Source organism: Salmo salar, chromosome ssa05 (genome assembly GCF_905237065.1).
Source record: "Salmo salar chromosome ssa05, Ssal_v3.1, whole genome shotgun sequence".
Classification (NCBI taxonomy): Eukaryota; Metazoa; Chordata; class Actinopteri; order Salmoniformes; family Salmonidae; genus Salmo; species Salmo salar.
In genome coordinates, this window is record NC_059446.1 from 77,971,442 (window position 1) to 77,982,654 (window position 11,213).

Below are 11,213 nucleotides of genomic sequence, written 5' to 3' on the forward strand. Positions count from 1 at the left end.
TACATACCAAAACATTGTAGGAGTTGAGTCCTACAGGCTGCAGTGCAGTTAGATGCCATTTAAACACATTCCAGTTACCTGCCCTAGATGGGCTTTCCCTGTGGCTCAGTTGGTAGAGCATGGTGTTTGCAACGCCAGCATGGTGTGTGCAACGCCAGGGTTGTGGGTTCGATTCCCAAGAGCATCTGCTAAATGCTCCAGTTCAGTGCCAACATAAGTCCCAGACCATGTTGTACAGTCTACTAATGTTGTACAGCCATTACTAATAAACAACCATAGCAGGCAGATATCCGGAGTTAGTAAAAGGAATATATTTGTTTTAGGAGAGGTGAACTCTCTGCACTTTCACTGGTGTGTGTGTTTATTTCTGCTTGAATCCCTCGGCTAAACCATAATCCTACCGGTTTTTTCTGAAATTGCATTATTTTTTGCTTGTCCTCAACATTACATTGTCCCTCTTGTGGTGTCGCCTCTGGCCGGCAGGGAGCGCTGCTTCGCTGACACAGCCTGGCCCCAGTATATTATATTAAAAAAAAGTTTGTTCTGCGTTGTTTTTACGCAGGCGCAAAGCATGCTGTTTGTCCAGTTCCTCTGGTTGATTTACCTGTGAGGTGAAGCAGTTTCGGTTCTTCGTGAGAGGATTAAATAATACCGAGCACGGGTTTGGGTAAGCGCGTGCCGGGAGACTGTAACCTCATTCCTCGGTATGTGAGACTATAGGGACGCCCGCTGCGGAGCTGCTCGACATTTCTCCAGGATTTCACAATCCGTACAACAGCAGGTGTGCGAGCGGGGACAAACGGTGAGAGGAGACGAAGAGGAGGGTGTGCATCCGTGAGTGAGTTCACTATTGAAACATAATACATGATTGGGAAATTCAACTGGTTGCTTTTTTAATGCCGAATTGTCGGGTCCTGCTCAATTATGCGGCTGGTGATCCCCACGGCTGCCGAATTTCAGGATTCAGCGGCAGCCTGAAGTCTCCGTGCCTGCGGTGAGGGACTCTTCGCCCCGGGGTGGTGGCAGTGGGACAAACGCCACACACATTGTTTCCGTGTAGTAAGCCTCCCCGTGGACACCGAACACGGTGCTCGCGCTGTGGGTAGAATTAACAATTGGAAAGATGATGGGCTTCCTACGCCGGACGTTCAGCCACCGCTCGCGCAGACGGTTTCAGACAGCGGACGAACGGGACGGGAAAGGAAGAGGAACAACCGCGAACCCCGCGCTCCTCGCGCACCAGCAGCAGGTCGTCCACGCGCCCGCCGTGGTGACCGGGGGAGCGGTGGTGCACATCCCGGCGGCTGGGACCGACAAGGATGCAATCACCTGCCGTGTGCTGCTGCTGGATGGGTCGGACGTTAACGTGGATATACCAGTGAGTGTGTGTGGTGTCTCCATATTATTTTGAGACATAATTCTCTCTCAGCAGAATATAAAGTGACTGTTCTTCTATGGTTGTATGGCTTAGGTCTTTCAGCACCATGGAGTTTTACCACCTGTCAGTGTGTGTGTGTGTGCTGTGCAGTGAGGGGTAGGGCTACAGATGGTGTTGTGATCAGCCAATTCACCACATTACTTCCAATTCTGACTGTTGGCAGGAAGCTGCCTACCTCAGAAACCTCCACCTCTCTGCCCATCTCCCTTCCCCTCTCGGCCTCCTTCCCGCCGTCCTCAGTGTTCTATCTCTCTCTCTGTGAGGGAGGGAGTGATGTGATTTATCTCGTGGCACTGTGACAAGAGAAATGTGTGTCCAGGGGAGACGTAGACATGTGTGCGTCATGTTGTCTTGAGAGAGTTTTATCTTAAAGGTCGGGTTGGTGCGCGTGTCATCATGGTCCATGAAGCCGTCTCATGCGTCACTTTTTGAATACATACAGGAAGTCAGACTGCTGAGGGAATCAATGGTCATGGATAGAGATTCTCTATTAGAGAACCTATGATTTAATGTTACTGTAGAGACGCGACTAGTTACGTCTGATTTGTATCAGGCAAGACATTCTCTGGCAAATAGACAAAACATCAGAACATGAGAGCAATTCACTGCGTGTGAGGATGGAAGTTAAATTAGTGAGCTGCAGGTGCGTGGAGCCAGGATATGGTGTAGTTAAAATGCTTCATGAAGTTTGACTCCAGAGATGAGTTCTTGCAGTGTGTGGAAAGCATCCTCTCTTCAGAACTAAACAGTATATTCAGTAATATCACATTACATCTATTCCAAACAGAAGGCTATAACTTTGCCTTAGAGAATACAGGCTTGTGTATGTGAGGACTATTTCCTTAGTTTTCTCTTGTTAATTAGAACTAGCTCGTGCTAACGGCCACCAGACGTCAGCTGACTGAAACCAGAGTCGATATAGAGCTCTAACAGGAACAAGCCTGAACATGACTGCTGAATCCTCCCTCAGGGATTCATCTACAGGTGTATTGAGTTGAAATGAATTCAATTGAACTCTTGTCTTGATCCAAAATCGACCTGCTAGGGCCTGTCCCCTAGGGGAAGATGTTTAGGGGTGGGGGTGCTGACTTTTATTTGTCAGGGGGCTGCTCATACAGGAGGAGTAAAGGCCAAGGGCACTACGTTTGTGAAAAAATATTAGGTATTTAAAATGTTTTTCTTGTGATTTATCAAGGGGTGCTGTAGCACCCTCAACACCCCTTAACACCCCAGTGCTATGCCCCTAGGCACTTTCACCTAGCCACTACCCCCTAAACACTCATCTAGATATGAGTTGATTTGATGGGCACTAACACTATGGTGTTAACTAAACCTTTTCTGCCTTCTCATAGGCTTGGTGGACTTTGTCCCATTTTTACTTGCACCTGCTGTCTAATCCAGATCTACACAGGAGCTTTGGGGATGATATCTAGGGGAAATGTCTGTCTAGGGAAAGTGCTTTGGGTAGGGGCTGGTTTGGGAGTGTGTGTGTTGTGTTGTGCTTTGACGGGAGCTGAGGAGAGGAACAGGAAGGGCAAGAGTTTTTTGTGTGACCTCCCACTCCATAACCACACACACACAGGTTGGCAGGTTCATACTTGTTATCAGGGAACAAAGTACAAGGTTATCCTCTCTCTTAAAAACACACTTTGAGGGGTGCAGCTTTTTAGTGGTTTAGGGCATTGCATCTTGGTGGGTGTTCAGCTCAAGTGCCCTATGGATTGTGGGTGTTTCAAAGACAAAGGCCTGAATTATGGCTTCTCCCTCAGGTCTTCTCCCTCTGATTCTGCCCCAGATGCAGTCCCTAGTAATGACCCACACTCTGTCATTCTGCTCCGTGTCCACCCGTATTGTCATTCTGCTCCGTGTGCACCCGCATTGTCTAGGCTGTTTATTCTCCTGCTCCCTATTGTGACTATAATACATGTGTGTGTTTAACAGAAAAGGTCAAAGGGCCAGGAGCTGTTTGACCAGATCAGGTATCATCTGGACCTGGTGGAGGCTGACTACTTTGGACTGCAGTTCATGGACCCAGAACAAGTCTCAGTGAGTAGATATACATACAGCCTCTGAACACACACACCACAACCTGCCATTGCTGAGGGGCTTCCCTATGATGTAATGACACTAGTTAAATCAATCACAATGTGGTGTTAAAATGATTGATCTGACGCTACAGCTATCAGTCATATTCTCTCTCTCTGCCTGTCGCTGTCTCTCTGCCTGTCGCTGTCTCTCTGCCTGTCGCTGTCTCTCTCTCTACTTTTTATTCTTAGGGGTAGATCAGCTTTAATATTGCAGATAGATTGTGGGTTCTATCAATGTAATTGTCTGCATCATTTCCAATCCCCCGTACATTTTTACATTTTCCTTTATTATTTTCCTCTACCACCCTTCCCCTAATTGGAGTAAAGTAATGGACAACAACACTTAGGCTTCTACTTCCAGTTTATACATATTACAGACACAATGTCTTTTACAATAGTAATCTTTTGTTATGAGTCTTAGCCTTCAGCTCCCCTCACCCCTCCCATCTATCTCTGAACCCCTCCCATCTATCTCTGAACCCCTCCCATCAGCCCAGCAGCATAGCACCCTGCATCCCACTGCTGGCCTGCTTCTGTAGCTAAGCAGGGTTGGTCCCTGGATGGGAGACCAGATGCTGCTGGAAGTGGTGTTGGAGGGCCAGTAGGAGGCACCCTTTCTTCTGGTCTAAAAATAAATATATATATCCTGATGCCCCAGGGCAGTGATTGGGGACATTGCTCTGTGTAGGGTGTCCTGGGACGTTAAACGAGTGTCCTGACTCTCTGTGGTCATTAAAGATCCCATGGCACTTATTGTAAGAGTAGGGGTGTTAACCCTGGTGTCCTGGATAAATTCCCAATCTGGCCCTCATACCATCATGACCACCTAATCATCCCCAACTTCCAATTGGCTCGTTCATCCCCTCCTCTCCCCTGTAACTATTCCCCAGGTCCTTGCTGTTAATGAGAATGTGTTCTCAGTCAACTTACCTGGTAAAATAAAAATAAATAAATACATTCTCTGAACCCCTCCCATCTATCTCATGTTTTCATTTCTATTTGCCATTTATTTTTCAACTGTGCTGTGATGTTTCACAAAAGTTCTGAACCTTTCTATTCTCAGAGTTTCTACAGATTGTAAATGAAAGATAAATAAGTTTGACAAAAGTATTATATTATTGATTGATTGACTATGACTTTTCAGATCACCCAGCAGTGCAATTTGAAGCGTTAGCTGCAGGTAAATGTTGCAAATCTTGTGCCATTCCTGGACCTGCGACCAAAACGAGCTCCATATGGACAGCACCAAAACAAATGATGTAATGATTCTCTCTTCACAGCTAAATGTGCAGAGCTGGGAAGGTTGTAACCCCTCATATGTATAACATTCTGTTGTCTACTTCTTTGTGTCTCTTGCAGCACTGGCTGGATGTGTCCAAGCCCATAAAGAAACAGATCAGAGGTGAGTCCATTCACTCCCACTATCTAATATTCTTAGTGTGTGTGGTGTTTAGTTAATAACATGCGAAAGCCAGCTACTTTTGCCAGACTGTTGGTAGTGTCCTCTACTTAATGTGTGCACTGTATACTGTGTGTGTGTGTGTGTGTGTGGGGGTGTGTAAGTGGGAAGACAGGTGCTTCATTACCAGCTGTTGACATGGTGAGTGGTGCAGGGTGACGCCAATGTTTACTTTGTCAGGAAACGCCCGTCTCACAGAGCGGGCTGCCTGGTTCTTACCCGAGTTTCCAGACAATTTTTAATGAAGTGCCTGGTGTCCCCAGGGTTTTTTTATTTATAAATAAAATCTATATATTTTAAACATTTTATACAATGTGGTAGAATGCTAGATTGGCCTGACTATCTTCTTTCCCCTAATTGAATGTCTCTGTCTCTGTCTCAGATGGTCGTCCATACAGACTGTTCTTCTTTCCCCTAATTGAATGTCTCTGTCTCTGTCTCAGATGGTCGTCCATACAGACTGTTCTTCTTTCCCCTAATTGAATCTCTCTGTCTCTGTCTCAGATGGTCCTCCATACAGACTGTTCTTCTTTCCCCTAATTGAATGTCTCTGTCTCTGTCTCAGATGGTCCTCCATACAGACTGTTCTTCAGGGTGAAGTTCTACTCCTCAGTCTCTCTCTCTCTGTCCCGGTCTCTGTTTTTCTCTCTCTGTCTCTGTCTCAGATGGTCCTCCATACAGACTGTTCTTCAGGGTGAAGTTCTACTCCTCAGTCTCTCTCTCTCTTTGTCCCGGTCTCTGTTTTTCTCTCTCTGTCTCTGTCTCAGATGGTCCTCCATACAGACTGTTCTTCAGGGTGAAGTTCTACTCCTCAGTCTCTCTCTCTCTGTCCCGGTCTCTGTTTTTCTCTCTCTGTCTCTGTCTCAGATGGTCCTCCATACAGACTGTTCTTCAGGGTGAAGTTCTACTCCTCAGTCTCTCTCTCTCTTTGTCCCGGTCTCTGTTTTTCTCTCTCTGTCTCTGTCTCAGATGGTCCTCCATACAGACTGTTCTTCAGGGTGAAGTTCTACTCCTCAGTCTCTCTCTCTCTCTGTCCCGGTCTCTGTTTTTCTCTCTCTGTCTCTGTCTCAGATGGTCCTCCATACAGACTGTTCTTCAGGGTGAAGTTCTACTCCTCAGTCTCTCTCTCTCTGTCCCGGTCTCTGTTTTTCTCTCTCTGTCTCTGTCTCAGATGGTCCTCCATACAGACTGTTCTTCAGGGTGAAGTTCTACTCCTCAGTCTCTCTCTCTCTGTCCCGGTCTCTGTTTTCTCTCTCTGTCTCTGTCTCAGATGGTCCTCCATACAGACTGTTCTTCAGGGTGAAGTTCTACTCCTCAGTCTCTCTCTCTCTGTCCCGGTCTCTGTTTTTCTCTCTCTGTCTCTGTCTCAGATGGTCCTCCATACAGACTGTTCTTCAGGGTGAAGTTCTACTCCTCAGTCTCTCTCTCTCTGTCCCGGTCTCTGTTTTTCTCTCTCTGTCTCTGTCTCAGATGGTCCTCCATACAGACTGTTCTTCAGGGTGAAGTTCTACTCCTCAGTCTCTCTCTCTCTTTGTCCCGGTCTCTGTTTTTCTCTCTCTGTCTCTGTCTCAGATGGTCCTCCATACAGACTGTTCTTCAGGGTGAAGTTCTACTCCTCAGTCTCTCTCTCTCTCTGTCCCGGTCTCTGTTTTTCTCTCTCTGTCTCTGTCTCAGATGGTCCTCCATACAGACTGTTCTTCAGGGTGAAGTTCTACTCCTCAGTCTCTCTCTCTCTGTCCCGGTCTCTGTTTTTCTCTCTCTGTCTCTGTCTCAGATGGTCCTCCATACAGACTGTTCTTCAGGGTGAAGTTCTACTCCTCAGTCTCTCTCTCTGTCCCGGTCTCTGTTTTTCTCTCTCTGTCTCTGTCTCAGATGGTCCTCCATACAGACTGTTCTTCAGGGTGAAGTTCTACTCCTCAGTCTCTCTCTCTCTGTCCCGGTCTCTGTTTTTCTCTCTCTGTCTCTGTCTCAGATGGTCCTCCATACAGACTGTTCTTCAGGGTGAAGTTCTACTCCTCAGTCTCTCTCTCTCTGTCCCGGTCTCTGTTTTTCTCTCTCTGTCTCTGTCTCAGATGGTCCTCCATACAGACTGTTCTTCAGGGTGAAGTTCTACTCCTCAGTCTCTCTCTCTCTGTCCCGGTCTCTGTTTTTCTCTCTCTGTCTCTGTCTCAGATGGTCCTCCATACAGACTGTTCTTCAGGGTGAAGTTCTACTCCTCAGTCTCTCTCTCTCTGTCCCGGTCTCTGTTTTTCTCTCTCTGTCTCTGTCTCAGATGGTCCTCCATACAGACTGTTCTTCAGGGTGAAGTTCTACTCCTCAGTCTCTCTCTCTCTGTCCCGGTCTCTGTTTTTCTCTCTCTGTCTCTGTCTCAGATGGTCCTCCATACAGACTGTTCTTCAGGGTGAAGTTCTACTCCTCAGTCTCTCTCTCTCTGTCCCGGTCTCTGTTTTTCTCTCTCTGTCTCTGTCTCAGATGGTCCTCCATACAGACTGTTCTTCAGGGTGAAGTTCTACTCCTCAGTCTCTCTCTCTCTGTCCCGGTCTCTGTTTTTCTCTCTCTGTCTCTGTCTCAGATGGTCCTCCATACAGACTGTTCTTCAGGGTGAAGTTCTACTCCTCAGAGCCCAATAACCTACATGAGGAGTTCACCAGGTAACACCACCACTGGCTGCCTGTGCGCACACACTCTCACACTCTAGCACTCATGAATACATACTGTCTCATTCACACAATCTCACCCCCTCCTCGGTCTAGTGTAGAGGTGTAAGGGGGCAGTGTAGCTAATTACTTTGGTCCAGTGGGGAAGAGACTAATTAAGGCAAAATGGACTGAGGCCTCTTCAGAGGGAGGAAGACGGTCTGTGTGTCAGTCAGTCAGTGTGAAAGGGAGGAAGACGGTCTGTGTGTCAGTGTGAAAGGGAGGAAGACGGTCTGTGTGTCAGTGTGAAAGGGAGGAAGACGGTCTGTTTGCCAGTCAGTCAGTGTGAAAGGGAGGAAGACGGTCTGTGTGTCAGTCAGTCAGTGTGAAAGGGAGGAAGACGGTCTGTGTGTCAGTCAGTCAGTCAGTCAGTCAGTGTGAAAGGGAGAAAGACGGTCTGTGTGTCAGTCAGTGTGAAAGGGAGAAAGACGGTCTGTGTGTCAGTCAGTGTGAAAGGGAGGAAGACGGTCTGTGTGTCAGTCAGTGTGAAAGGGAGGAAGACGGTCTGTGTGTCAGTCAGTCAGTGTGAAAGGGAGGAAGACGGTCTGTGTGTCAGTCAGTCAGTGTGAAAGGGAGGAAGACGGTCTGTGTGTCAGTCAGTCAGTGTGAAAGGGAGGAAGACGGTCTGTGTGTCAGTCAGTCAGTGTGAAAGGGAGGAAGACGGTCTGTGTGTCAGTCAGTCAGTGTGAAAGGGAGGAAGACGGTCTGTGTGCCAGTCAGTCAGTGTGAAAGGGAGGAAGACGGTCTGTGTGCCAGTCAGTCAGTGTGAAAGGGAGGAAGACGGTCTGTGTGCCAGTCAGTCAGTGTGAAAGGGAGGAAGACGGTCTGTGTGCCAGTCAGTCAGTCAGTCAGTGTGAAAGGGAGGAAGACGGTCTGTGTGTCAGTCAGTCAGTCAGTGTGAAAGGGAGGAAGACGGTCTGTGTGTCAGTCAGTCAGTCAGTCAGTGTGAAAGGGAGGAAGACGGTCTGTGTGTCAGTCAGTCAGTGTGAAAGGGAGGAAGACGGTCTGTGTGCCAGTCAGTCAGTGTGAAAGGGAGGAAGACGGTCTGTGTGTCAGTCAGTCAGTGTGAAAGGGAGGAAGACGGTCTGTGTGTCAGTCAGTCAGTCAGTCAGTCAGTGTGAAAGGGAGAAAGACGGTCTGTGTGTCAGTCAGTGTGAAAGGGACAAAGACGGTCTGTGTGTCAGTCAGTGTGAAAGGGACAAAGACGGTCTGTGTGTCAGTCAGTGTGAAAGGGAGGAAGACGGTCTGTGTGTCAGTCAGTCAGTGTGAAAGGGAGGAAGACGGTCTGTGTGCCAGTCAGTCAGTGTGAAAGGGAGGAAGACGGTCTGTGTGCCAGTCAGTCAGTGTGAAAGGGAGGAAGACGGTCTGTGTGTCAGTCAGTCAGTCAGTCAGTGTGAAAGGGAGAAAGACGGTCTGTGTGTCAGTCAGTGTGAAAGGGACAAAGACGGTCTGTGTGTCAGTCAGTGTGAAAGGGACAAAGACGGTCTGTGTGTCAGTCAGTGTGAAAGGGACAAAGACGGTCTGTGTGTCAGTCAGTGTGAAAGGGACAAAGACGGTCTGTGTGTCAGTCAGTCAGTGTGAAAGGGACAAAGACGGTCTGTGTGCCAGTCAGTCAGTGTGAAAGGGACAAAGACGGTCTGTGTGCCAGTCAGTCAGTGTGAAAGGGACAAAGACGGTCTGTGTGCCAGTCAGTCAGTGTGAAAGGGAGGAAGACAGTCTGTGTGTCAGTCAGTCAGTGTGAAAGGGAGGAAGACGGTCTGTGTGTCAGTCAGTCAGTGTGAAAGGGAGGAAGACGGTCTGTGTGCCAGTCAGTCAGTGTGAAAGGGAGGAAGACGGTCTGTGTGTCAGTCAGTCAGTGTGAAAGGGAGAAAGACGGTCTGTGTGTCAGTCAGTCAGTCAGTCAGTGTGAAAGGGAGAAAGACGGTCTGTGTGTCAGTCAGTCAGTGTGAAAGGGAGGAAGACGGTCTGTGTGTCAGTCAGTCAGTGTGAAAGGGAGGAAGACAGTCTGTGTGTCAGTCAGTCAGTGTGAAAGGGAGGAAGACGGTCTGTGTGTCAGTCAGTCAGTGTGAAAGGGAGGAAGACGGTCTGTGTGTCAGTCAGTCAGTGTGAAAGGGAGGAAGACGGTCTGTGTGTCAGTCAGTCAGTGTGAAAGGGAGGAAGACGGTCTGTGTGCCAGTCAGTCAGTGTGAAAGGGAGGAAGACGGTCTGTGTGTCAGTCAGTCAGTGTGAAAGGGAGAAAGACGGTCTGTGTGTCAGTCAGTCAGTCAGTCAGTGTGAAAGGGAGGAAGACGGTCTGTGTGCCAGTCAGTCAGTGTGAAAGGGAGAAAGACGGTCTGTGTGTCAGTCAGTCAGTCAGTCAGTGTGAAAGGGAGAAAGACGGTCTGTGTGTCAGTCAGTGTGAAAGGGACAAAGACGGTCTGTGTGTCAGTCAGTGTGAAAGGGACAAAGACGGTCTGTGTGTCAGTCAGTCAGTGTGAAAGGGAGAAAGACGGTCTGTGTGTCAGTCAGTCAGTGTGAAAGGGAGGAAGACAGTCTGTGTCAGTCAGTCAGTGTGAAAGGGAGGAAGACGGTCTGTGTGTCAGTCAGTGTGAAAGGGACAAAGACGGTCTGTGTGTCAGTCAGTGTGAAAGGGACAAAGACGGTCTGTGTGTCAGTCAGTGTGAAAGGGACAAAGACGGTCTGTGTGTCAGTCAGTGTGAAAGGGACAAAGACGGTCTGTGTGTCAGTCAGTGTGAAAGGGAGAAAGACGGTCTGTGTGTCAGTCAGTGTGAAAGGGACAAAGACGGTCTGTGTGTCAGTCAGTGTGAAAGGGAGAAAGACGGTCTGTGTGTCAGTCAGTCAGTCAGTCAGTCAGTCAGTGTGAAAGGGAGAAAGACGGTCTGTGTGTCAGTCAGTGTGAAAGGGACAAAGACGGTCTGTGTGTCAGTCAGTGTGAAAGGGACAAAGACGGTCTGTGTGTCAGTCAGTGTGAAAGGGAGAAAGACGGTCTGTGTGAAAGGGAGGAAGACGGTCTGTGTGTCAGTCAGTCAGTGTGAAAGGGAGGAAGACGGTCTGTGTGCCAGTCAGTGTGAAAGGGAGGAAGACGGTCTGTGTGTCAGTCAGTGTGAAAGGGAGGAAGACGGTCTGTGTGTCAGTCAGTCAGTGTGAAAGGGAGGAAGACGGTCTGTGTGTCAGTCAGTCAGTGTGAAAGGGAGGAAGACGGTCTGTGTGTCAGTCAGTCAGTGTGAAAGGGAGGAAGACAGTCTGTGTGTCAGTCAGTCAGTGTGAAAGGGAGGAAGACGGTCTGTGTGCCAGTCAGTCAGTGTGAAAGGGAGGAAGACGGTCTGTGTGTCAGTCAGTCAGTGTGAAAGGGAGGAAGACGGTCTGTGTGTCAGTCAGTGTGAAAGGGAGGAAGACGGTCTGTGTGTCAGTCAGTCAGTGTGAAAGGGAGGAAGACGGTCTGTGTGTCAGTCAGTCAGTGTGAAAGGGAGGAAGACGGTCTGTGTGTCAGTCAGTCAGTGTGAAAGGGAGGAAGACAGTCTGTGTGTCAGTCA

At 48.6% G+C, this 11,213-nt stretch overlaps 1 protein-coding gene across 3 annotated transcripts in view; it reads left to right on the forward strand.

Annotated features, from left to right (window-relative positions):
* Window positions 1–139: 139 nt before the first annotated feature.
* Window positions 140–11,213, forward strand: part of LOC106606016 (band 4.1-like protein 4B) — a 27,389-nt gene continuing 16,315 nt past the window's right edge. The window contains exons 1-5 of one of the 3 annotated variants that reach the window (XM_045719007.1): window positions 140–838; window positions 961–1,378; window positions 3,380–3,484; window positions 4,885–4,927; window positions 7,557–7,635. In XM_045719007.1, coding sequence (XP_045574963.1) covers window positions 1,124–1,378; window positions 3,380–3,484; window positions 4,885–4,927; window positions 7,557–7,635 — 482 coding nt within the window. In that variant the 5' untranslated portion in view covers window positions 140–838; window positions 961–1,123. Of the gene's footprint in view, window positions 1,379–3,379; window positions 3,485–4,884; window positions 4,928–7,556; window positions 7,636–11,213 lie in introns of all 3 variants that reach the window. The other 2 variants (XM_045719008.1, XM_045719006.1) reach the window with 2 other exon arrangements.